This window comes from Nomascus leucogenys, chromosome 24 (assembly GCF_006542625.1).
Source record: "Nomascus leucogenys isolate Asia chromosome 24, Asia_NLE_v1, whole genome shotgun sequence".
In the NCBI taxonomy this organism is placed as follows: Eukaryota; Metazoa; Chordata; class Mammalia; order Primates; family Hylobatidae; genus Nomascus; species Nomascus leucogenys.
In genome coordinates, this window is record NC_044404.1 from 7,431,490 (window position 1) to 7,457,400 (window position 25,911).

At 56.8% G+C, this 25,911-nt stretch overlaps 2 protein-coding genes across 4 annotated transcripts; one reads left to right on the plus strand and one right to left on the minus strand.

Annotated features, from left to right (window-relative positions):
* Positions 1-154: 154 nt before the first annotated feature.
* Positions 155-9,785, plus strand: ZBTB48 (zinc finger and BTB domain containing 48). 2 transcript variants are annotated; one of them, XM_003274329.3, is made up of 11 exons: positions 155-295; positions 692-1,450; positions 2,196-2,437; positions 6,432-6,543; positions 7,202-7,294; positions 7,703-7,789; positions 7,979-8,133; positions 8,564-8,700; positions 8,782-8,946; positions 9,261-9,349; positions 9,421-9,785. In XM_003274329.3, exons 2-11 carry the CDS (start codon positions 761-763, stop codon positions 9,715-9,717), a joined length of 2,067 nt encoding a protein of 688 aa, XP_003274377.1. In that variant the 5' UTR covers positions 155-295; positions 692-760; the 3' UTR covers positions 9,718-9,785. The 2 variants fall into 2 exon arrangements, with proteins under 2 accessions (XP_003274377.1, XP_030661314.1); XM_030805454.1 differs by having other exon boundaries at positions 177-208; positions 691-1,450.
* Positions 9,786-11,512: 1,727 nt separating this feature from the next.
* KLHL21 (kelch like family member 21) lies at positions 11,513-24,349 on the minus strand. 2 transcript variants are annotated; one of them, XM_003274239.4, is made up of 4 exons: positions 22,895-24,349; positions 20,147-20,552; positions 16,382-16,454; positions 11,513-14,505 (listed from the first exon to the last, which is right to left on the minus strand). In XM_003274239.4, exons 1-4 carry the CDS (start codon positions 23,913-23,915, stop codon positions 14,212-14,214), a joined length of 1,794 nt encoding a protein of 597 aa, XP_003274287.2. In that variant the 5' UTR covers positions 23,916-24,349; the 3' UTR covers positions 11,513-14,211. The 2 variants fall into 2 exon arrangements, with proteins under 2 accessions (XP_003274287.2, XP_030661315.1); XM_030805455.1 differs by lacking the exon at positions 11,513-14,505 and adding an exon at positions 14,755-14,918 and having other exon boundaries at positions 22,895-23,991.
* Positions 24,350-25,911: the final 1,562 nt, after the last annotated feature.

Below are 25,911 nucleotides of genomic sequence, written 5' to 3' on the forward strand. Positions count from 1 at the left end.
TGACGTTGCTAGGCAACTCCGGAGGCGGGCCCAGCGCCAAAAGAACAGGGCGAGGCCTCGTCCCTGCATCCCATTGGCCGTTCTCTGCGGGGCCCCGCCCTCGGGGGCCGGAGCTAGAAGCTCTACGCTTCCGAGGCGCACCTCATGGCCGGCGCGCTTTGACGTCACGTCCGGCGCGGAGACGGTGGGGTCTCCTCACGGTTGGCGGGCACGCATAGCCAGGCAGTAGGTTCGTGGGCTGTGGAGGCGACGGAGCAGGGGGCCAGTGGGGCCAGTTCAGGGAGGACCTGCCCGGGTGAGGAGGGCGCGGGGTGAGGGAGGAGGGGCTGCGGGCCGCCGTGGCTGCCTTCCGCTCGGCCACTTGGGACCTGTGGGCGCGGCGTGGGCTCCGCTCACCTTTCCGCGGCCGCCGTCCTCCCCCGTCCAGGATCCTCTCACTGTGCCGGGCCAGTCAGTTCGCGCTCATCTCATGTCTCCTTTCCCCAAACTTGGATTTTTCCCACCAGGCGCTTCTTCACGACCCTGGCCCCCCTTCAGCATCTCCCCCTGGCCAATCCAATATGGCCCCCGGGAGGCTGTCAGTGTGTTCCAGCCCTCCGCGTGCACCCCTCACCCTGACCCAAGCCCTCGTGCTGATAAATGTGATTATTTGAGTAGAGGCCAACTTCCCGTTTCTCTCTCTTGACTCCAGGGGCTTTCTCTTGCATACCCTCGCTTGGGCTGGCCGGGGTGTCACTTCTGCCTCCCTGCCCTCCAGACCATGGACGGCTCCTTCGTCCAGCACAGTGTGAGGGTTCTGCAGGAGCTCAACAAGCAGCGGGAGAAGGGCCAGTACTGCGACGCCACTCTGGACGTGGGGGGCCTGGTGTTTAAGGCGCACTGGAGTGTCCTTGCCTGCTGCAGTCACTTCTTCCAGAGCCTCTACGGAGATGGCTCAGGGGGCAGTGTCGTCCTCCCTGCTGGCTTCGCTGAGATCTTTGGCCTCTTGTTGGACTTTTTCTACACTGGTCACCTCGCTCTCACCTCAGGGAATCGGGATCAGCTGCTCCTGGCAGCCAGGGAGTTGCGAATGCCAGAGGCTGTAGAGCTGTGCCAGAGCTTCAAGCCCAAAACTTCAGTGGGACAGGCAGCAGGTGGCCAGAGTGGGCTGGGGCCCCCTGCCTCCCAGAATGTGAACAGCCACGTCAAGGAGCCGGCAGGCTTGGAAGAAGAGGAAGTTTCGAGGACTCTGGGTCTAGTCCCCAGGGATCAGGAGCCCAGAGGCAGTCATAGTCCTCAGAGGCCCCAGCTCCATTCCCCAGCTCAGAGTGAGAGCCCCTCCTCCCTCTGTGGGAAACTCAAGCAGGCCTTGAAGCCTTGTCTCTCCGAGGACAAGGAACCCGAGGACTGCAAAGTGCCCCCAAGGCCCTTCGAGGCTGAAGGTGCCCAGCTGCAGGGCGGCAGTAATGAGGTACTGTGCCCAGGGTGTTGGGACTGGGAATAGACACTTTTTTGGTATAATAGAGACCCTGGGCTGGGTGTGATGGCCCACTCACACCTGTAATCCTAGCGCTTTCGGAGGCCAAGGGGGGTGGATCACTTTAGCTTGGGAGTTCGATACCAGCCTGGGCAACATGGCGAGGCCTCATTTGTACAAAGAATATACAAAAATTAGCTGGGTGTGGTGGCACACACCTGTAGTCCTAGCTACTCGGGAGGGTGAGGTGGGAGGATCACTTGAGCCCAGGAAGTGGAGGTTGCAGTGAGCTGAGATGGTGCCACTACCCTCCAGCCTAGGCGACAGAGCAAGATCCTGTCTCAAAAAAAAAAAAATATGTGTACCTTAAGACAATCTCTGTTAATGTGGGTTTGGAACAGACTTTAACCAAACAAAGGAAGCTGGTGACCTTAGGCTGACCTTTCTGCAAGCCCCAGCTGTTCATGGTTGCCACCTTCCTGAGAGGAGTGGGCAGCATCAGGGTTACAGGTGTTTCCCCAGGGCAGTGTTTCCAGCCGAGCTTCCAGTTCCCCACAAACACAGCCACTTTCCTCAGAATCCAAGATTCAGATGCTCTGCCTTGGGCCCCTGAAGGAACAGTGTCTGATGAAGGGACTTGTTAGGGTTGGGGCTTGGGATGGAACTGGAGCTGGGTCCCTACAACTCCTGCTGATTCATTTGGTGACGCCACCCCCTCCTGCTGCCTATTGTGCTCTAGTGGGAAGTGGTGGTTCAAGTGGAGGACGATGGGGATGGCGATTACATGTCTGAGCCTGAGGCTGTGCTGACCAGGAGGAAGTCAAATGTAATCCGAAAGCCCTGTGCAGCTGAGCCAGCCCTGAGTGCGGGCTCCCTAGCAGCTGAGCCTGCTGAGAACAGAAAAGGTACAGCGGTGCCGGTCGAATGCCCCACATGTCATAAAAAGTTCCTCAGCAAATATTATCTAAAAGTCCACAACAGGTAAACATTCTGTTTTTCTATTTTCTTTTCCTGTCTGCCATTCCCACGTCGGGGGAGGGGTCCTACACTTCCCACTTCTGGGTGAGGTATAGGGGCTGGGGGATCCATCTCAGACCCACATAGTGCCTGGCCTTGGCACACCTCTGATAATCAGGAAGTGGGAGCCTGCTTTGGGTTGGATTCTTCTTCCTGGCTGTCCTGTGAGTACTCTGGTTGGAGATGGGTTTGTGTACATCTTGTCAACAGGTTCCACCCACTGTGGACCTTGACCTCCAGCTGGCCTCTGCTAACAGAATGAGAAACCTGTGGCCCCTGTGCTAGAGCTGGGGCCCAACCTTAGGTGTTTCTGAAGCCTGGCAGTGTGGGCTTTGGGCCACAACGCCAAGCCTTGGTTCAGTGCTACCTGTGTTTCCAGGGAAGTGTTCACTCTGGGGTGTCAGTGAGTCATTAAAGTCTATTTGTCTAAACCTTCAGTGTCCAATAAAGTAATCAGGAACTCCAGGAGCTATTAAAATTTTTATTTTTACATTTAGTGGAGACAAGGTTTTACTCTGTTGCCCAGGCTGGTCTCAAACTCTTGGGCTCAATCGATCCACCCACCCTGGCCTCCCAAAGTGCCGGAATTCTAGGTTTGAGCCACCATGCCCAGCCCCCAGGGGCTATTTTATGTTTTTTGTTTGTTTTTTGTTTTTGAGTTGGAGTCTTGCTCTGTCACCAGGCTAGAGTGCAGTAGCACGATCTCAGCTCACTGCAACCTCTGCCTCCTGGGTTCAAGTGATTCCTCTGCTTCAGCCTCCCAAGTAGCTGGGATTACAGGCACATGCCACCACACCCGGCTGATTTTTTGTATTTTAGTAGAGACGGGGTTTCACCATGTTGGCCAAGATGGTCTCAATCTCTTGACCTTGTGATCCGCCCGCCTTGGCCTCCCAAAGTGCTGGGATTACAGGTGTGAGCCACCACGCTCAGCCTATGTTGTTTTTCATTTCATTTCATTTTACTTTATTTTATTTTATTTTATATTTTTTAATTTTATTTATTTTATTATTTATTTTATTATTTTATTTTATTTTATTTTAATTTTTTTGAGACGGAGTCTCACTCTGTTGCCAGGCTGGAGTGCAGTGGCATGAGATCGGCTCACTGCAACCTCCGCCTCCCAGGTTGAAGTGATTCTTCTGCCTCAGCCTCCCGAGTAGCTGGGATTACAGGTGCCTGCCACCACGCCTGGCTAATTTTTGTATTTTTAGTAGAGATTGGGTTTCACCATCTTGGCCAGGCTGGTCTTGAACTCCTGACCTTGTAATCCACCTGCCTTGGCCTCCCAAAGTGCTGGGACTACAGGCGTGAGCCACTGCGCCCAGCCTGTTTTTTTTTTTTTTTTTTTTTTTGAGACAGTCTCACTCTGTCACCCAGGTTGGAGTGCAGTGGCATGATCTCGGCTCACTGCAACCTCTGTCTTCCAGGTTTAAGCGATTCTCCTGCCTCAGCCTCCTCAGTAGCTGGGACTACAGGTGCGCACCACTACGCCCAGCTAATTGTTTTACCTTTTTTTTTTTTTTTTTTTGAGATGAAGTCTTCCCTCTGTCGCCCAGGCTGGAATGTGGTGGCTCCGTCTCTGCTCACTACAACCTCTGCCTCCCGGGTTCAAGTGATTCTCCTGCCTCAGCCTCCTGAGTAGCTGGGATTACAGGCACGCGCCACCACACCTGGCTAATTTTTTTTTGTGTTTTTAGTAGAGATGGGATTTCAGCATGTTGATCAGGCTGGTCTCGAACTCCTGACCTTGTGATCCGCCTGCCTCAGCCTCCCAAAGTGCTGGGATTACAGGCGTGAGCCACCGCGCCCAGCCATTTTTTTACTTTTTAGTAGAGATGGGTTTCACCATATTGGCCAGGCTGATCTCGAACTCCTGACCTTGCGATCCACCTGCCTTGGCTTTCCAAAGTGCTGGGATTACAGGCTTGAGCCACCGTGCCCAGCCCCCAGGGGCTATTTTAACTTAAAATTTAAAATTAAATAAAAATTCAGGCCGGGCGCGGTGGCTCACGCCTGTAATCCCAGCACTTTGGGAGGCCGAGGCGGGTGGATCACGAGGTCAGGAGATCGAGACCATCCTGGCTAACACGGTGAAACCCCGTCTCTACTAAAAATACAAAAAATTAGCTGGGCGAGGTGGCGGGCGCCTGTAGTCCCAGCTACTCGGGAGGCTGAGGCAGGAGAATGTGTGAACCTCGGGGGGCGGAGCCTGCAGTGAGCCGAGATCCTGCCACTGAACTCCAGCCTGGGCGACAGCGAGACTCCGTCTCAAAAAAAAAAAAAAAAAAAAAAAAAAATTCAGTTCCTCAGATATGTTAGCCAAATCTGAAGTGGTGAGGAACCACGTGTCTCCTGGTGGCTGAATCAGGCAATGCTGACATAGCACATTTCCATCATTGTGGAGAGTCACCTTGGGCAGCACTGCTTTGGAGTCCCTGCAAGGCCTGTGGGGATGGCGGCCCAGTGACATGCCTTCCAATCCTGCCACTCCCAGCCAAGACATCACTAGTCTATCATGGTGTGTTTTCTTGCCAAGCCAGATTGGGCAGCACACTAGTAATCACCTGGAATGGGAGCTAGGGGGACACCTGTTTGCTGTCCGCATGCACCATGTTCCGGCAGCTGCTGCCAGTGGAATGCTAGGATAACCCCAGTGTCGGGGGGTCCTGGGGCAGCCTGTGTGCTGCTGGATGCTCGCTCTCAAGTACTCTGCTGGGGTAAGACTCAGGCAGTTTTCATCCCTTCCTTGGACTTCAGCTTGCTGGACTGGCCCTGAACTGGCAGGGGATGGCTTCATGAAGTCATTTTGATGGGGGATGAAGAAAGTTGCTGTAGAGCAAGAGGATGAGAGAGATGCTTGGCCTCTGGCAGGTGGGAGGAGCTGTCGCAGGCTGCACAGGGGCTCTGAGGTCGAGTTCATTTAGTTCATTCATTCAGCAGTCTACCAGGTGGCCAGCAAGGCTGTGTGGGTGCTTGGGATGCATTTAAGGGAACTAAACAAAGGTCCTTGTGCAGCCGACCTGCTTGCCGGGCAGTGCAGATAAGTCCATCTGCCTGCAGTAGACTATGAGGAAGTGCTGTGGAAGAAGAAAAAGCAGAGGCGGGCCAAGGAGCTGGGGAGTTGTGGGTGGGGTTTGATTGTGATTTTAAGTAGCCAGGGTCTCTAGAGTCTTACTGAGAAGGTGAGATTTAAGCAAAGACTCAAGGGAGGTGAGGAAGTTGACCAAGTGGGTGACTAGGGAGCATCTGGGCAGAGAGAAGAGCCAGGACGCTGGGGTAGGAGGATCCTGGGGGCGTGACAGGCAGCAAGGAGGCACATGCCTGATCCAGGTGGCCAGACAACACCCTGGGAGAGCAGCAGGCAAGGGGAGGGCTGCCTGCACCCTGATGGGCCTCCTGGGCCCTTTCTCTGAATGGGGAAGCACTGGGGATACGTGAGCCAAGAGGTACTGAGGTCTGACTTAAACCAAAGGGTCCTTCTGGCTCCTGAAATGAAACCTGTGGGGGAGGCAGTCATGGAGTGGGGAGACCAGATGGGCAGCTCCCCTGGCTACCCGGGAGAAGCTATTGCTGGCCTCAGTGGGGCAGTGGAGTCAGGTGAGGATCTGGCCATGGGTTTGAAGCTCTGGGAAGACTGAGTTGCTTCTCCAATAGTCAGGACCCAAGATCTGTTTTTGCCTTTAGACAGAATGCGGTCAGCTGGGCCTCCCCATCGACCTCTGTGCTGGTCAGATCCACAGCAGCCTCTTAGGACCTGTGTGAGCTTCTTGCCACGGCACTGTCCCTTGCGGAGTCTCCATGCTGGGGGAGGCTTCTGGGCTTGTCCCTGCACCTTAACCAGCTGGTGTCACCTCAGAACACTTGTTCCCCTTAGAAGGGACCCAGAGGGGGCCCTCGGTGAGGGAGAGATGGGAAACCCTCTCAGCGCCCCCACCCCTGTGGCTTCTCCTGGCAGGAAACATACTGGGGAGAAACCCTTTGAGTGTCCCAAATGTGGGAAGTGTTACTTTCGGAAGGAGAACCTCCTGGAGCATGAAGCCCGGAATTGCATGAACCGCTCGGAACAGGTACTTGGGAGCTGGCCCAGGTACTTGTGGGCAGGGCACACTGGCCTCTCTGTCTTCGTGCCATCCGGGAAGGGCCCCAGACTGTCTGAGAGGGGTACTGTAAACTCAGGAAAGCTGTGGGGTCCTTGGATGTCATGAAGTCCATGCCCTGGTACAGGTGGGGTCACAGGTCCTGAGGGCGGAAGGGACAGGCATAGGAGGGACTCTGTGGGAGGCATTTGGGGTTGGCTTTCCTAGGCCCCTGGCCCACCTCCACCTTGGCTTTGGAGAAGGGGAGCCTCTACAGGGGATGGCAGCTGGAAAAGGCCCCCTGGCCACCCCCAGCAACCCCACTGCTGGCTTCTGTGTCAGGGCCCGCCGAAACCCAGACCCACTCTTCCTAGAGGCCTGTCAGCAGCCACTAGGGCCAGGGACTGTGGGTGAGGCCACTCGGACCCTGCCCCCAGTCTGTCTGGGCCTGAGAAGGGCCTGGTGTGTGGTGGGCTTGCAGCACTCAGTGACGGTCAGGCCAGGCAGGTTACGTGTTGCCCTCTCCCACCCTAGCGTCCCCCCCCTCAGGCAGACTCTTCCCAGCAGCAAGCAGAAGCCCAGGCAGAGGCTGCTGTTGTAGGCAGAGGCCCCTGCTGATGCCGGCCCTGCTTGCCCCTCACACTGCCAGGTCTTCACGTGCTCTGTGTGCCAGGAGACATTCCGCCGAAGGATGGAGCTGCGGGTGCACATGGTGTCTCACACAGGGGAGATGCCCTACAAGGTCAGGCTTGGCCTGTCTCCAGGGCCAGGGGTGGGTAGCCCCAGGATCCTTCCTGCTGAGCCTTTTACGTGGGCTGCTATCAGGCACCTCCCTCACAGTAGCTGTCAGGGAGCCTGCCTTCCCTGCCTGTCCAGTGCCCCCTTATCTAGGCAGGGCTACTGTCTGCAGCCTCACCTCCAGGGTCCTTATTAGGCCCTTATTTCTTTCCATGGAGGACAGGCTTCGCATCCTCTGGGCAGCTGAGCCCTGAGGGCCCTCCTTTGCACCATCCTTCACACCACATCAGTGGTCCTCCCAGAATCATCTCACTGGGGCCTCCCTCTAGTTCCTGCCCTACAGCCCAAGGGTGGGTGGCAGGGTTTCATGGGTGCAGGCCGCCCTGGAGGTGACTGTGGGCCTCTTTTTCAGTGTTCCTCCTGCTCCCAGCAGTTCATGCAGAAGAAGGACTTGCAGAGCCACATGATCAAGCTTCATGGAGCCCCCAAGCCCCATGCAGTAAGTGACAGGGAGGGCTGGGCATGCTTTGATGCTGGCATGAGCAAGAGTGAGCTGTGCCCAGAATGGGCAGCCGACCATGTACTTTCTGTTGTTCAGGGGGAGGGGGCTTGTGGGTCTCCCAGGCAGCTCTTCCCTGCTCTCACCCTGGCCCTGGTCCTTCCCTCTGCCTGCCTGGTCTGCCTGCAGTGCCCCACCTGCGCCAAGTGCTTCCTGTCTCGGACAGAGCTGCAGCTGCATGAAGCTTTCAAGCACCGTGGTGAGAAGCTGTTTGTGTGTGAGGAGTGTGGGCATCGGGCCTCGAGCCGGAATGGCCTGCAGATGCACATCAAGGCCAAGCACAGGTGCGTGTCGCCCGTTCCCTCCTGGGGCCCAGTCCTGCTGCCAGCCCCGGCTTGCACCAGCAGGGAAGACAGAGTTTGCTGACTTTTACACAGATGAGTGTGCCCTCGGCCTCCACCCTGAATCTAGTGCCTGCAGCCTCTCTGGGGTAGTGGGACCTGAGGGGCAAGCAGCTATGCCAGGCAGAGAGGCTGGGGGCAGATGTTTCAGGCTCAGACAAGCCTCTGTTCCCCCAGGGGCAGATTCTGAGCTTCCTTAGTTTCCTGTGACTCCCTGCTCATAAGATTGTCCTTCTACTCTCAGGGTGGAGGTGGTGCCCCTTTCCTAGCACTGCCAAAGCCCTCTTTCCACCAGGCATGCTCCTAGCTGTAGCAGAGTGAAGGGGTCACTTCCCTTGGTGATGGCCTCTGCCCCATGTCCCCACCTTAACAGGAACGAGAGGCCACATGTATGTGAGTTCTGCAGCCACGCCTTCACCCAAAAGGCCAATCTCAACATGCACCTGCGCACACACACGGGCGAGAAGCCCTTCCAGTGCCACCTCTGTGGCAAGACCTTCCGAACCCAAGGTGAGGTACGCCCCGCCCCTCCCCTCCACTCCCCATCCCGAGGCCAAGGCCACAGGCTGAGCTCTTGCCTTGTGCCTGCAGCCAGCCTGGACAAGCACAACCGCACCCACACCGGGGAAAGGCCCTTCAGTTGCGAGTTCTGTGAACAGCGCTTCACTGAGAAGGGGCCCCTCTTGAGGCACGTGGCCAGCCGCCATCAGGAGGGCCGGCCCCACTTCTGCCAGATCTGTGGCAAGACCTTCAAAGGTACCTGGGCAGCCCTGGGAGAGCCATTTCCTGCTCATCCGAGTTGGAGGGTCTCTGAGGAGGAAACGCTCCTTTCTTGCCAGTGAACCTCTTTTGTGCCCCACATGGTAGAGTTGAGAGTGGACCTCCTTTGAAGGCAGGGGTGTCCTGTGCAGTAGTGACCCTGGGTGGCACTGGAGAGCCTGGCAGGACCTGTGCAGCACTTGTAAACCACTGGTCCCCTCCCTTGCTGCCTGTCCCAACCTCCTGCTGGGTTTCCTCGAGGGTCCAGGGGCTCCTGCACGATCCCCTCCGTGTTCTCCTCCCTCCTGCAGCCGTGGAGCAACTGCGTGTGCACGTCAGACGGCACAAGGGGGTGAGGAAGTTTGAGTGCACTGAGTGCGGCTACAAGTTTACCCGACAGGTAGGCCAGGGCCCGGGCCCGTTCCCCTACCCCGGGATCCCCCGAAGTCCTGAGCTCACCCTCCCCGCCAGGCCCACCTGCGGAGGCACATGGAGATCCACGACCGGGTGGAGAACTACAACCCGCGACAGCGCAAGCTCCGCAACCTGATCATCGAGGATGAGAAGATGGTGGTGGTGGCACTGCAGCCGCCTGCAGAGCTGGAGATGGGCTCGGCAGAGGTCATTGTGGAGTCCCTGGCCCAGGGCGGCCTGGCCTCCCAGCTCCCTGGCCAGAGACTGTGTGCAGAGGAGAGCTTCACCAGCCCAGGTGTCCTGGAGCCCTCCCTCATCATCACAGCTGCTGTCCCTGAGGACTGTGACACATAGCCCACTCTGGCCACCAGAGCCCACTTGGCCCCACCCCTCAATAAACCGTGTGGCTTTGGACTCGCGTATTTCAGCCTGACAGTCTGTTCCCGTGTCCTGAAGTTGGGGAAGTGCTGCCTTCTCACCCATGCCCTCAGGACAGAGTGGTGCCCTGCCTGGTCCTGTGTGGGCCTCAGCTCAGCTGGCAGCTTCCCCTCCTGTCAGGAAACCTTAGCTGAGCGAGGCTTGGATGGGGTTCCTTTGGGGGCCAAACCTCTGGCCTTGGCTGCTCTCCACATCTGTATTCTGTTCCTCGTTACTGCAGGATTTTAGAGTGGGGAACGCTGGCCAGTTAGAGCACCAGTATTCCTATTTTAGAGCTGAGGTGATACCGGCTTCTGGGGATAGAATTCATTACTAAGCTTCTGGAGTTCAGTTGAGTGGTCAGGACCCACGGGGCTGGCCTTGTTGGGCAGAATCAAGGATGGGGCCCTGTTAGTGTAGCTGAGCACGCCTGGGGGTCTGAGGAGGGTGGGGCCCTTCCCTCAAGAGCAGCCTGGTCTGTGCGTCCAGGAGGCTTTGGTCCCGTTCTATAGCTGTGGGGTACTCTGTGTCAAGGAGCAAATGCACGTGGGCCCTAGAGCAGATTGCTCTTGTTTAAATTTCTTCCCAACTAAGTTGGCCCTGGGTAAGTTACTGACAGCTTCATTTCTCTACTAAAAATACAAAATTGCTGGGTGTGGTGGTACATCAGGAGGCTGAGGCACGAGAATCCCTTGAACCCAGGAGGTGAAGGATGTAGGAAGCCAAGACTGCACCACTGCATTCCAACCTAGGCGACAGAATGAGATCCTATCTAAAAAAGAGAAAAAGAAAAAAGGCCCACTGTGGTCTCAACACTGCTCTCCTTCCCAGCCAAGATACTGGCCTCTCCCTCAGGTGCAGATGATAGATACAAAAAACATCCTGAGCCAGACAGCTTGTGTGGATTCACAGCCTGGTTTGGGACTGTATTTGAAGGGCTCCACCTCCCCAGGTCCAAGGGCCATCTCATCGCAGATGGGAGTCTTATCACCACCTGTATGTACCGCAACCTCAGGAAGGGCTGTGGGAGCCGGGCCCAGGCAGAGGACCAACAGGCAGAGACCAGCTTTGGAGCAGGCAGGTTTCCCGGGCATCATCTGCTCCACAGCATTTACTTCTCCGGCCTCTCTCTTTAAAGGGAGACAAGGTCTTCCTGTATTGCTCAGGGTGGTCTTGAACCCCTGGGCTCAAGTGATCCTCCCTCTTCAGCCTCCCAAAGCACTGGGATTGCAGGTGTGAGCCACCACGCCCAGCCTCTCGGGCATGTCTTTTTCCACTGCTTCATCACTTGCTACTGGAAGGCTGTTTAAGACCCTCAGTGTGGGCCGGGCGCGGTGGCTCACGCTTGTAATCCCAGCACTTTGGGAGGCCGAGGCAGGCAGATCAGGAGGTCAGGAGATCGAGACCATGGTGAAACCCCGTCTCTATTAAAAATACAAAAAAAAAAAAAAAGATTAGCCGGGCATGGTGGCGGGTGCCTGTAGTCCCAGCTACTCGGAGAGGCTGAGGCAGGAGAATGGCGTGAACCCGGGAGGCGGAGCTTGCAGTGAGCCGAGATTGTGCCACTGCAATCCAGCCTGGGCGACAGAGCGAGACTCCGTCTCAAAAAAAAAAAAAAAAAAAAGACCCTCAGTGTGAACCCTGGGCTCCATGCTGCCTGTTCCGACATCTGTCCTCAGCCCAAAGGAGTCCCAGAAGACAGCAGCAGCAGGACAAAGGCAATGACTCCAAATGGATAGGAAATACTTTTATTGCAAAAGTACTGAAGGTACCCTAAAACCTTAAGCAGGATTCTGGACATGGAAGCCTACAGAATAGACAAAAATAAATACGTCAACCTGCCTGACCCTCTAGGGTGAACTGGATGTGGACACTGGAGGGAGGGCGTCCTTTATTACATACGCGTCTCTGAAGTCATATAAATATAGAATACCTTATAGAGGTCAGCATTAAATACCAGTCACTGTGTTTACATAATCTGTGCTGTAGACAAAGTTCTGTACATGTAACACGTGGCCATGCCCAGGCGTCCCAGCATCTGTCCTGAAGTCAGTGTAAAGACTTCCTTAAGTGGTGGGGACATGACAGCCCAGAACCCACAGCAGAGGGGAACTGGGGAGAGGAGGGGGCCTGACCCTGGATCCCCCAGCTGGTGTCCACAGGCTAGAGGGACCCACTGCTGCAGAGGCTGGTGCCTGCTCTTCCCCATACTTGGTCTTCTAAACCCAAAGACGGGGTCCTGATGGTGGAGATCTGGGTAGGTCCGGAGGACAGACACAGGAGAGGGCACAATCCCAAGCCCAGCTCTCCTGCACTGGCTTACACCACAGCCCTCATCTGAGTGGCCGCCACAGGCCTGGAGTACGGCAGCTGCCAACCACAGCAAAGCTGCAAAAAGACTGAGAAAACAGGAACCCAGAGTTCTCTTCCACAGGGGCAACACCTCACAGACCAGCCAAGCCCGAGATGCCCTGTGCTGGCAGTCATCACACTCTGGACAGCATGTCCTTCCTTGGGTGCCCAGCTCAGTGCCTGGAATGGTCAGGGATTAAGGGCGTAGCCAACCTTGTATGGCCAAACCGGCCCCTATGCCCCTGCTGCCAAGGGAGACAAGCTGCCCCACTGAACTCCCAACCACCCCTGGGTGGGCTCAGCAGCCCCCTAGGAAGTTAAGTGAGAGCTACAGGGCAGGGGAGCTCCCTGAGAGAGTTTGCATAGACCAGGAGGGGCCAAGGGGTAGCCCCAAGGGAGCAGAGGAAGGAGGGCAGGAAAAGGCCCAGGGCACAGGGCAAGCAACAGTGCCAGAGGGTGCCTGGTCACAGGAAGCCCAGCTGCACGTTCCACGCTGCCCACAGGACTCCCAGCCAGGCCCCAGCAGGCCTGGACAGTGCTGGGCCCCCATCCTCGGCCTTCCCACCAGCACCTGGTGCACAGCAGGTGCTGGAAGATGACCATGACCCAAGGGAGAAGAGCCGCCATGAACTGTACCCACACCAGCCAGGGTGTTCTAGGACAAGACTTCCTAACCCAACAGCAATGACATCCACAGTGTATGGACTGGGCTCTTCAGGAGCACGAGGGAGAGGCCAGGCAGCCCTGTCAGGTGTCCTTGGACATATTAAGGCAACCAGCCATGCCATCTGGCCAGCACAAGGGACTTAAGTGCAATCTGCTAAGTGACAGTGCTAAGGCTGTCTTCCTGCTGAGAACATCTCTACAAGTTAGTTCACTAGAAAAGGCAATAAACATTTGCTTTAATCTTCTTTGACGAGGAAAATGCAGTCTAAACGCCCTCTTCTCTAAAAAGGAAGCAAGGACAAAAACTCAAGCCAAGGCTACTTCAGGTACTTTGAGGGGAAACTGACCATCTCCAACAGAAAACCAGGGGCTGCCAGGCTGCAGCATTCACCCGGGAGCTCCTGCAGAAAGCTTTGGCAATGGGACTTTTTAGACTTGAAAAATCAAAGCTGACCCTGTAGAGCTCCTTCTTCTCACTTCTTCTTCTAAGGTCAAACTGCAAGCATTTTCAACTTTGGAACCAACCACCAAGGCCACCTCCTGCCCAGGACTTCCTTTAGAAGCAGTGAGACTCCTCACTCGCAGGCCCAGCAAGGGCTCGGGGCACCCACAGCTGTCTGCTTGGCTGGGTGTCAATGACCACCTCCCAGGGCCTCCTGGGAAGGAGCTGTGACCTGGCGTTGAAACCTCCTCTGGGCTTCTGTCCCAGGCTGGTGAAGGAGAGGGTGAGAGGTGAGGACACAAGAGCCAGTCAGGGGGCAGGAGCGGAGGGCTATGGCTGAGGCCCAGCATCTGATAGGGCCACATCCTCTTCACCCTCCAAGCCCACACCCCTGCTCATGTCCCACTGTTCTGGGTGCAGCCTCTGGAGGCCTGCCCTCTGGTGTTTTGATGTAAGCCCCCGGCAGGGGCCAGGAGCTAGGGAGGCAGGCTCCCCACACCTCTGGACATGGAATTTGGGACCCCACTTCAGCCTGTCTGCCTGGTCCGCTGCTCCAGGTTCAGGCCATCCTCAGCCTCACGGGAGGACCCCTTCTCCCTTCACGCGTCCCTCCCAACTCGTCGTCCTCTCCCAAGGTGGGAGCAAGTAGGTGCAGATGACAGCGGCAGGAAGGGTGTGTGCCGCGTGGGTGAGCTGTGATCTGCAGGGTGGGGGTGACCTCCAAGACCCAGAAACGTGCCGGCAGGAAAGTGGCTCTTCCTCAACTGCGAGGAGGGCGTTCCCGACGGCCTCTGATTCAGATTCTCAAGGCACAGAAACCTTCCAGGTAATGGATCCTGGGCTGGCTCCGCCACTCAAGAGCCTGTGCTCCTCCTGGGAGCCCAACCTGTCCTTGTGCACAAAGGAGTGGGGCACTGCCCCGCAGAGGTGCCAGTTACCTGCACCAAGGCCCGTGCCGGGCCAGACCGGGGCTAGTGCAGCTCATCAGGGTCCCGCAGCGGCCGGGGTCGGCCCAGGTCCATGTCATTGCTGCCACTGTCCAACTCAAAGCCACGCCCACCCGAGAAGGTCTGGGGCATAAACTGGCGGAAGATGCTGACACTGCCATGCCAGAAGGTGGGTTCTGGGAGCCGCCCCACCACGCTCCACGCACGAGTCTCTGGGTCATAGGCCTCTACCACGTCCGAGAGTTCAAATGTATTGTCGTATCCCCCAGAGACGTACAGCTTTCCCCCAAGGACAGCCAGGCTGCCCCCCACGTGTACCTGTGGGCCAAAGGGATGAGTGAGTGGAGGTCAGAGGGTAGGGCAGGGCCCCACCTGGGGAACCACTGGAGACAAGGCACGCGCTGTCAGCACCCCAGACGGGTGGCCTTGGCTCTCCCAGAAATCAGCAGAGAGGCCAACCCCTTTCCAACACCCTGCCTAGGAGAGCAGGCCTCCCCAGGGGCAGCTGGGCCTTCCCTATGGTGATGAGGGTGCCCACTGCAGCGCCAGGCCTCCCTGTGTGCAGGTAATCTCTGCAGTGGCCCTCTGGGCTGAGGAGTGCTGTTCTCCCCATGTTACAGATGGGAAAACTGAGGCTTGCATGGCTGACAGTGGCAAAGCTGGGCTCTGAACCGCGAGGCTGGATGATTCCTTCCATCTTTCCCAAATTCGCTATGACTATGTGCAGCTTACTGTGGGGAAAATAGAAAGCTGGGTCTCTTAAACGCAAGGACATTAAGCTGTGATGTAAGCTGTGAGGCTGGATGTCACGGAGCGTAGGTTTGGAAATGTTAACAGACAGACAGGAAACAAGGCTGTAAGCAATATGATGTGTACCTCAGACTAACACTGCTCACATGGCCAAATGGCACTGAAGCCTCCCTGTCCTATCACACTGTTAGGCTGGGCACCCCTCTTCTCAACAAGCCCAGAGAGAAGGGGTGGACCCTGGTTGTCCTATTCAGAACACACAGCAAGTGCTTAACAGAAGTATTCCCACAGTGGGCTGGGCATGGTGGCTCACGCCTGTAATCCCAGCACTTTGGGAGGCTGAGCCAGGTGGATTACAAGGTCAGGAGATCCAGACCATCCTGGCTAACACAGTGAAATCCCGTTTCTACTAAAAATACAAAAACAAAATTAGCTGGGCATGGTGGTGGGCGCCTGTAGTCCCAGCTACTCGGGAGGTTGAGGCGGGAGAATGGTGTGAACGTGGGAGATGGAGCTTGCAGTGGGCCGAGATCGCGCCACTGCACTCCAGCCTGGGCGACAGAGCGAGACTCCGTCTTAAAAAAAAAAAAGTGGTAACCACGAGCTGCAGGCCGAGATTGCCACTGCACTCCACCTGGACAAGCGAGACTCCGTCTAAAAAAAAAAAAAAAAAAAAGTATTCCCACACCGAGTTCCTCAGGAACCAGCTGGGTGTGGTGGTTCACGCCTATAATCCCAGCACTTTGGGAGACTGAGACAGGAGGGTCACTTGAGGCCAGGAGTTTGAGACCAGCCTGGGTAACACAGCAAGACCCTGTCTCTACAAAAATTTTAAAAATATTCTTTTGTATCTACATATGAGAAAAAAAAATTACAGGGTGTGGTGGCACACGCCTGTAGTCTCAGCTATTCAGGAAGGTGCGGCGGGAGGACTGCGAGTCCAGGAGGTGGAGGCTGCAGTGGGCCATGACTGCACCACTGCACTCCAGCCTGGGTGACAGAGCAAGACCCTGTCTCAAAAATAAAAACGGTAGGTCACAGACCTCATGCTGACTCTGCTCCGGCCACACTGGCTGCTGGTGTACCCAAGAACATGCCAGGGTGCCCTGCTGCAAGGCCTCTGTACCTGCTGTCCCTCTCTGGAACAGGTGTCCCCAGATGACTGTATGCCTTGCTCCCTCACTCCCTTCTGCTCTCTGGCTCACAGCAGGTACTCAATAAATACTGCTCAAATGTGTGCTAAGCTGTGTAATCCTGAGATATTACTTAACGTCTGTGTCTCAGTGAGCCTCAAGTGCAAAATAAGGGTAAGAGCAGCCTTCTATTAATTGAGATGAGACCCACCCATCATGGCTGTGAATCCCAAACACTCATCACGATGACACTTGGGTTGCAAAATCAGGACCAGCCTGTGCTTCCAATGCTGGCCCACCTGAAAATTTACCTGATTCATGGATGGGATCTTGTCCCATTCGTTCCTCGTCGGGTTGTACACGTCCACCTCGGCGGAGTCATCCCTGTGGAGGGGGCAGCAGGAGGACAACTCAGAGCGAGGAGGAAGTGCCCTCAGGGGTGCAGGGCTGGAGCGGAGTCCTCCCCTGGGTCACTGACTCTTCCAGTGACCTGGATCTTTCTGATGCCATCCAGCAGCACCCCTGCCAGGTAGGCTCCATCCCCAGCTCTTAGGAGCCAATTTCAGCCCCCTGTGCCCACTCAGCCAGGGCTCCAGGGCCAGAACCCTCACTCCCAAACCTGAAGATCAGGCTTTTGAGTACTTGAAGCCCATTCAGTGCCTCCCCATCACCCAGTACCAAGGTGGCTGTCCCCCACTCCCCAAGCCTACAGTAGCTCCCTTCAGATCTTAAAAAAGGCTCCTTGCTCCACTGTGCATCCCCACAGGCCCTGGAACACTCCTTGCCACTGTCCCCAGTATCACTGTGAGCCCCGAACCCTGTCCTGTTCACTACTATGGTGAAGTGCCCCTCACTTTGGGATCAAGACTCTTCAACTTTATCTGACACCCTTTATAACCCCACAGTAAAAGGCTCAAAGGCACAGCCTTGAAAAGCAAAGATCAGGCCACGCACTGTGGCTCACGCCTGTAATGCAGCACTTTGGGAGGCTGAGGCTGGTGGAGTGCCTGAGGTCAGGAGTTCGAGACCAGTCTGGCCAACACGGTGAAACCCCGTCTCTACTGAAAATACAAAAATTAGCCAGGTGTGGTGGCATGTGCCTGTAATACCAGCTGCTCGGGAGGCTGAGGTAGGAAAATTGCTTGAACCCAGGTGGCTGAGGCAGGAGAATCGCTTGAACCCGGGAGGCGGAGATTACAGTGAGCCAAGAGTGTGCTATTGCACTCCAGCCTGGGCGACATAGTGAGTGAGACTTCGTCTCAAAAACAAAAAAAAAGAAACACAAAGATACTACAAGACAAACAACAGTAGTTGTGAACCTGACACTGCAGCACAAAACCAGCCACAGACAATGCATAGACACGAGCCTGGCTGTGTGCCAAGAAAACCTTATCCATGGACAGACATTTACATCTCGTCTAACTTGAAATGTTATTCTTGTCTTGATTTTTTGCCCCCAATCACTTCAAAATGTCAAAGTCACCCTCAGTTTGTGGGCCCTATGGTGGTGGTGGTGATGATGATGATGATTTAACACTGGAACCTGCTAGGCTGCCCTCTCTTTCCCCAGCAGAGACTTGCAAACCACAGCCCAGAGGTTGGACAGAGCTTGCTGGCATTCCCAGAGGGGACTACTGCACCCCAGCCAAGGAGCCATCTTGTACCAGAACCAAAGGGAGGGAGGCCCAGGTCATTTGTGGGTCACATGGACAACGACTGAGGCTGTGGCCTCCCTGAGAATGGCACGTCCTAGGCACAAGCTGCCCAAAGACAGGTGGTGTTCTGGGCAGAGGGTTATGTGGCTCTTGAAGAGCCAAAGTGCACAGACAAGGTGACACTGGGACAAATACCCCAGGGGGACCAGCCCCAAGCAGGGCCCCTGCATGCCTAGCCTTCTCTTACGGGCTCAAGCAGCTTCCACTCAGGCTGAGCCTGGGCATCCCTCCTCTGTCCTCTGGCACAGGTCACACTGGTAAGATGAACGGATGCAGCCTTTCCAGAGCACTGCCACCTCCCACATGTGCAAGTGGCTTCGGAAGCCCCTGTAAAGGCGAGCAGTGGGTGGGGGTGGGGGCAGACCCTCGTGCTTCCCTATGGGAAGGTTAACCCAGCAGGCAGACCTCCCTAGGGCACATCTTCACATCTTGCTCTAGGACAGACGGGGGAGGGGAGGAGGACTCTCAAAGGCACTGGGCCTGGAACCGCTGCCTAGGGGCTGAAAAGAAGGTTCTGGCGCTCTGATAAGTTGTATTTATAGCCATCTCCACCCCCTCTTTGAAGACACCTTCACAACTTGGGGGAGGGAGAGCTGGGCAAAGGGTCAGATGATGTTTTATAATGGGACCAGAGCTGGCTGAGATTCCAGGGCTTTCTCAGAACAAGACCGTTGGTTCTGGGCACGTGGTGGTGCCCAGCTACTTGGGTGACAAGCAACACCACCCCTGTTCTTCTTGGTGCTCACTCCAAAAGCCTGGTGAGGAGCCTCCTGTCTGGGGGGACGGTGGGGCAGACACCAAGGCCAGGGCAGCTCTGGCACTGCGAGGTAGGGGGCCGAGGAGCAAGGAGCTCACATCCCCCAAGCTCCCCGTTCAAAGCCCCAGAACGAAAGGGCACAGTGGGGACTGTCATTCAGTTCCTCCCCTACCCTCCTGGACTCAGAGCTTCAGGCGGGCTCTAGGCTGGGAGGGAGCAGCAGGATATGTGAAAAAGCAGTGGAATACAGCAGGCAGGGGCTGCCCCGTGCCATCATTGATGCCCAGCAACCAGCTGGAGGCAGCATTTGGCTGTAACCAGACAGGTCATCAAGGCCAGCAGACACACGATGACCCTCAGGCTGCCTGTCTCTGCTCCATGCTGCCCAGCTTACAGCCTGCTCTTGCTGGAAGAGCCCAACTCCACCACCTGTGAAATCGCTTAAGAAAGCCTGGCTTTTTCCTTAAACCCAAAGGAATGGAACAAGCACTCTGGGCTCCGAAAGACCCGGCCTGGCTGGGTGTGGGGGCTCACGCCTACAATCCCAGCACTCTGGGAGGCCGGAAATGTGGGACGATTGTTTGAGGCTAGGAATTTGAGACCAGCCGGGGCAATACGGCGAGACCCTGTCTCTACAAAAAGTTAAAAAATGAGCCAGGTGTGGTGGCGCATGGCTGTGGTCCCAGCTACCTGGGAGGCTGAGGTGGGAGGACTGCTTGAGCCCAGGAGGTTGAGGCTGCCGTGGGCCATGACTGCACCACTGCACTCCAGCCTGGGCAACACAGTGAGACTCTGTCTCAAAAAAAAAAAAAAAAAAGTTTAATTTCCAAGAAAAAAAAAAAGCCCAGGCGCAGTGGCTCATGCCTATAATCCCAGCACTCTGGGAGGCTGAGGCAGCTGGATCACATGAGGTCAGGAGTTCAAGACCAGCCTGACCAACATGGAGAAACCCTGTCTCTACTAAAAATACAAAAATCAGCCAGGCATGGTGGCGCATGCTTGTAACCCCAGCTACTTGGCAGGCTGAGACAGGGGAATTACTTGACCTCGGGAGGCAGAGGTTGCAGTGAGCCAAGATCACGCCACTGTACTCTAGCTTGGGCAACAAAAGCGAAACTCTTGTCTAAAAAAAAAAAAAACCGGCTGGGTGTGGTGGCTCACGCCTGTAATCCCAGCACTTTGGGAGGCCAAGGCGGACCGATCACAAGGTCAGGAGATTGAGACTATCCTGGCTAACACGGTGAAACCCCGTCTCTACTAAAAATACAAAAAAAATTAGCCAGGCATGGTGGCGGGAGCCTGTAGTCCCAGCTACTCTGGAGGCTGAGGCAGGAGAATGGCAAGAACCCGGGAGGCGAAGCTTGCAGTACGCTGAGATTAAGCCACAGCACTTCAGCCTGGGCGACAAAGCGAGACTCCGTCTCAAAAACAAAACAAAACAAAAACAAAAACAAAAACAAAAACAAAGAGACAGACCCAGCCTCCGACCCCAGCTAGGCCTCAGTTTCTTATCTGTAGAAAAGGGAGAACAGCCATGATGTGCTTAGGACAGGGCCTGGTAAGAGACACCAAACACACAGTGGGGCTCGGCACCTGGAACTCACCTGACAAAGTACATGAGTCCATTTAGAGTCACAGTCTTGGGGGCGAAGGACCAGGGCGGGAGCTGGCCGCAGTCCACCAGCGACCACAAGTCGGTGTCCGGGTCGTAGCACTGCATCACCATGGTCTCCTTGCCGGCCAGGGAGCCGATGGCATAGAGCCGGCCGCGGCAGGCAGTGGTGGAGCAGTTGTCCATGGGGTAGGTCATGGGCTGCAGGGCCTCCCAGGAGTCGGTGGTGTGGTCATAGCGCTCGGTGCTGTCGGCGGCCACCACGTACAGCAGTCCGTCCAGCACAGAGGAGCTGTGGTACTCGCGGGCCTTCAGCATGGGCGCCACCTCCGCCCACTCGTTCACACTCGAGTTGTACCTCCACACGCAGTCGTAGAGCCGGGAGCCATCGGACCCACCTGCCAGGATGCATGACAGGCAAATGATCAGCCCACTCGAGGTAAGTCACCCACCTGCACCCTCCCAAACTTCCGCGAGGGCCTCTCCCTTGGGAGGAATTAACATCACTGGGCTTCACCCCAGACGCACATCCTCTCCCCAAAGCCCAGGCCACATGCTGTGGCTAAGGCAAAGCACATGCTGACCACTGCCCAGCAAGATGACTGCTGCCAAGCCTCTACCAAACAAAGGTCCTGAGTGCAATGCTGAAGAATCCAGCAGCCTCCTCTGGACACCGCCCCCCAGCCATGCATACACCTCAGCAGACCAGAGCCCCGGGCCTTGGGACAGTTCTCCTGGGGAGCCACAGAGCTTGTCGGTAGGGCGCACAGGGACTTGCTCACTAACTCCTAGGCTTCCTGGGCACCCTCCAAGCAAGGTTCTGCCAGGACAAGATGAGCGGAAACCCACTTCCTGCTGTAAGCAAGAGGCCTAACGCTACACTGTGAGGCCACTTCTTGATTCTGATGCAGGTTACAAAGCTGTGTTTGGTTTAGAAAAACCCATGAAGCTATGTAAGTATAATATATATTCTTCTGCCTGTATTATTATTATTATTATTATTTTTGAGACAGAGTCTTGCTCTGTCACCCAGGCTGGAGTGCAGTGGCATGATCTCAGCTTACTGCAACCTCCACCTCCTGGGCTCAAGCAATCCTCCCACCTCAGCCTCCCGAGTGGCTGGGACAACAGGCACACGCGGCCACACCCGGCTAATTTTTGTATTTTTTGTACAGACGGGGTTTCGCCATGTTGTCCAGGCTGATCTCGAACTCCTGAGCTGAAGAGATCCACCCACCTTGATATCCCAAAGTGCTGGGATTACAAAGAGCCACTGCGCCCGGCCCTGTATTTTTAATTTCAATAAAAAGCTAAGAATAAAAAGTGGTACTGGCTGTAATCATAAAATACACCGGGTCTATTAGAAACCCCAGGACATGAAGGGACCCCAAGCATCCTGGGGGCTGTACCCCTTGGCCTCCAGGCTGGCGCCACAGGACACAGCAGACAAGACATTCTGTTTCACAGCCCTGAGCGCTAAAGGGAGAAGAGCAAGCTCTTGTTCTTAGCAAGAGAGCTCTGTCGGCCTCCTCCCTTCCATGGAGCTGTGTGAAAGGCAGCTGAAAGGAATGAACCAGCCACCTGCCTAAACCCAAGGGATTAACTGCTTTGCTGGGACATTTATGGAAGGGTGTGCAAAAAGCTGGGGCCAGTCTGGCCAGTTCTGGGAAGAAATTCTCTGCTCAAAGCCACCGGTCAGACTTTCAGAAGAGGGGAGGGACACAGTCCCCAATCAACTTGGGGACAACCTTGGATTGGAAAGAGGCACAGATTCTGGCAGAATCCAGCAGAGGCTGGACTCAGAGCAGCAGGCTAAGGAAGCTGTGGCAACAAAATCCAGCAACTGTCGCACCTGACACCTCAGAGCCCCACTGGAACTCGGAGCACGTCCCAGAGTGGGCTCTCTCACGAACATGCGAGGCTGGGCACAGCAGCTGTGACATCCCAGTCCCCACCTCCTTGCCTGATAACCGCCTCACATGCCTGCCTGGTGGGTTCTTTCCTTATATAGCAGTCACAGAGACCGCCCTTCCTCACCCCGGCAAAGGAGGTAGCCTCGTGTTTGAACTGGGATTTATCTTTAATAAAAACCGTAGAAGCCCAAACTCAGGCGGACTGGGACCCGCCTACCATGACTCGGCAGTGTTTTGGGGTTTGGGCCAAGTAACTGGAAGAAAACCTCTTAACATGTGACCATGTTTACAGTCTCTGGGGAGTTCAGCCTAAACACCATGTGACCAGAGCACAGAGCCTAGGTGCAAGCCCAAGGGAACCTTGTCACCGGATGACAAAGAATGAGTCAGGGGGCCCGGTGTGGCTCAGGAGGGAGGGAGAAATTCCCCGGCTTGTGGGGAACAGATGCCTCACCGGGCGTCAGCCTCCTGCCCGCCCCTGGATTCCTTAAGGAGAAAAAGAAAGCACCCATTGTGCGGGGTGAATGCCCCAGTATCTTCCAACCAAGTGGGGAGGCACCTCCGGGGCACGGAGTTGGCTCAGCCTGGCAGTCCCGGCCGCACGGGGCACAGAGACCCACAAGCAGCTACTTGTCCCGGCTCACACAAGGGGCCCCTCTTCAAGGTTGAAAGTATCGCCCAGAGAAATGCAGTCACCAGAGCCCCAGCTTGGACTCAGGTGCGGCCCTAGGATTCCAGGCTCTGTGCGTTTCCCCCCGCGAGTAGCTGGGACCCCGTATCGGCGAGGCTCAACCCCAAAGAGCCTGCCCAGCCCCTGGCCCACTCACCCGTCACGTAGATGTCATTGCCCAGCGCCACGATGCTGTAGCCTCCGCCCAGGTGGTCTGGGAACTCGGCCAAATAGCGCCACTGGCCCGTCTGCGGGTTGTAGCAGTCGACAGTGACCAGCTCGTCACAGTCCTGGTCGCAGCCGCCCACGAGCACGAGGATCTCGGCGAGACCGGTGGACGGGCGAGGACGCATTCGGGGGCAGGGCCCGCGGTCGTGGCGGTCGTAGCGCGCCGCCTGGAAGTCGCGCGCCTCGCGCAGCAGGCTCAGGCAGGGTGGGCAGCGCGCCACCAGCGGCTCGGCCTCGACGTGTGCCAACAGGTAGAAGCGGCGCACGAAGGGCAGGCGCACGGCCTCCAGCAGCTGCGGCCAGTGCGCGGCGCGGCGCGGCGGGTCAGCGCGGACCCAGCGCAGCGCCAGCTGGTAGGCGGCCTCCTCCTTGGGCACACACAGCCCGTCGTCCCGCAGGTAGCGCAGCAGGCGCGCCAGTGGCAGCCGCTCCAGCTGCTCGGCGCCCAGCTCGCCCACGTGGCGCAGGATGAAGCGCTGCGCCGCGCTCGCCAGCCCCGAGCAGCTAAAGGCCTCGGCGAAGTCCTGCATGTCCAGGCAGTTGGCCAGGTCGAGCTGCTGCTGCAGGAAGGCGCCGCACGCCTCCTTCACGGCCGGGAACTGCAGCAGGTCGGCGGCGCGCAGCAGCGGCTCGGCGTTGTCGCCGCTTACCGCCACGCGGCCCGTGTAGCTGAAGTCCAGCAGCAGCTGCAGCATGTCCGGAGGCACTCCGTGCAGGCGCACCCGCTCGGCGCGGCTCTCGCGCAGCTGCCCTGCGAACATGGCGCGGAAGTAGGGGCTGGCGGCGGCCAGCACCGCGCGGTGCGCCGGGAAGTCGCGCCCGCCCGCTGCCTCCAGGGTCACGTCCAGGAACTTGCGCTCGGCGCGGAGCTGGCTCAGGCCGCGCAGCAGGCTCAGGGCATGCGCGGGGTCCGAGAAGGGCAGCACGGCCAGGGGCGCCGGTCGCTCCATGGCGCCTTCGCTAGGTTGTCGAGGACGCCGCGGCCGGGGCCTGCGGAGAGACGCGGTGCGCCAGGCACCGCTGCTATAAATAGGGCGGGGCGCCGCGGCTCTCCAGGGGCGGGATGGGCGGGGAGACGTCTGCACCGCCCCCTTAACCCCTCTGTGCCCGGCGCCGCCACCCCCAGCGAGCGCGGGCTCGCGTGTTCCCCGCGCGGCGCCCGCCCCCGGCTCCGCAGGCTGAGTCACCGCCGTCCGCGGCCCGCTCCCTCCCTCCGCCCTTCTGCGTCTCCCCGCTGACGCCTGGGCCGGGGACAGCGAGTGACAAGTGCCAGCTCCGAGGGCGGCCTCGCCGCGCACCGGGACCTGGGGCCTCCCAGGGTTGCCCACGACCCACCCGGCCCGGCTTCTGAGTCCAACCCAGGAGAGGCGAGCTCGGCCCTGAAACCAAAGCCACCCCTCCTTTCACGCCAGACTTCCCAAGGGCGCCGGCCCAGGTCCCGGGGCGGCTGGGTACAATGGCTTTTTGTTTTGCTTTTGAGTTCCACTAGTTTCAAGGGTTGCTAGTTAACCCCATCACAGGACACACTCAAAGGATAGGCTTTTTACCATTCTGCACCAAAGCAAGAACGCGTATAAAGTTTTTCGGTGACTTTTTTCTTGGCGCATTTATAAGCTACCCGGGGCCGAATTCCAGGAGTCGGCCCCGCTCCTGTGTTCCTTCAGGAGCTTCTGACTCAACCACACAGGCGTTAACTTCAGTCGGCTTCAGGCGCAGTTGTAGTTTCCGAGCCTGCCCGCCCGAGGGGCTCCCGGGCCTCCCTGAAGCAGCTGCTCGGACAGTCAGATAGGAGACCGCCTTGAAACTAGGAGATGACGCCACTAAGCACAGTCCCGCCGTCACTTGTACTGTGGTGGGGAATGGTGAAAGAAGGAATCGCCCTTATTTTAGTTCCAATAGAGACAGCACCACTTTGAATGTCACTTGTAGGGAAAAAAGAGCCCTCCCCTGGAAGCCATTTTTTCTTCAGTGGAAGGTAGGCTTTGCTCAATTTTAGAAGAGACCCCTACTTCACCACCAGGACTGCTGCTTTGCAGAGGACACTTGGGTTTGTGCTGTTTTCCAGCCCCGCTACACCGGTGGGCCTTTGAGAACGCATTCCTGAGGAAGGCGCCCGCCCACGTGGGTCCCAGAGCAGGCCAGACGCATGGGAGCTGGCTATCATTCCCTGGTTCCAGCGAGGTCTAGGGCCGCGTAGCGTTTCCAGACGACATTTTGTTTTTATTCCACCTCTGAAATGAGAACCGCAGGCTTTCTCTTCTACTTAATAGGAGTTTCACGTCATTTTGCCATAAGAATGCATCTGGTCTGAATTTCAGGGTGAGCATGGGCAGCACAGGCCCAAATCAGAAAACATTCAGGTACCCAGGCGGGCTGCCTGTTGCCCATAGAAGGACTGTTCACACAGCTATTCAAGGCAGCGGCAGCATTCCTGGGCCCAGGAGCAGGGCCAATAGCTTCCTTGCACAGGCTTTGTGACAAGAAAGGCTGAGTAGCCAGGAAGTGGAATGTTTGTAGGGAAAAGAACTCCCGTCCCCTGGGTCAGCTTACCCATCTTGCATAAGTCCAATGATTAAGTCAAAAATGTTTCCATAGTTGAGAATTGAGTACGGTTTTTCTGTATTCCCAATAACAGGGATTTTTTTTTTTTTTTTTTTTTTTGAGACGGAGTCTCACTGTCGCCCAGGCTGGAGTGCAGTGGCGCCATCTCGGCTCACTGCCGGCTCCGCCCCCCGGGTTCACGCCATTCTCCTGCCTCAGCCTCCCGAGTAGCTGGGACTACAGGCGCCCGCCACCTCGCCCAGCTAATTTTTTGTATTTTTAGTAGAGACGGGGTTTCACCGTGTTAGCCAGGATGGTCTCGATCTCCTGACCTCGTGATCCGCCCGCCTCGGCCTCCCAAAGTGCTGGGATTACAGGCGTGAGCCACCGCGCCCGGCCAACAGG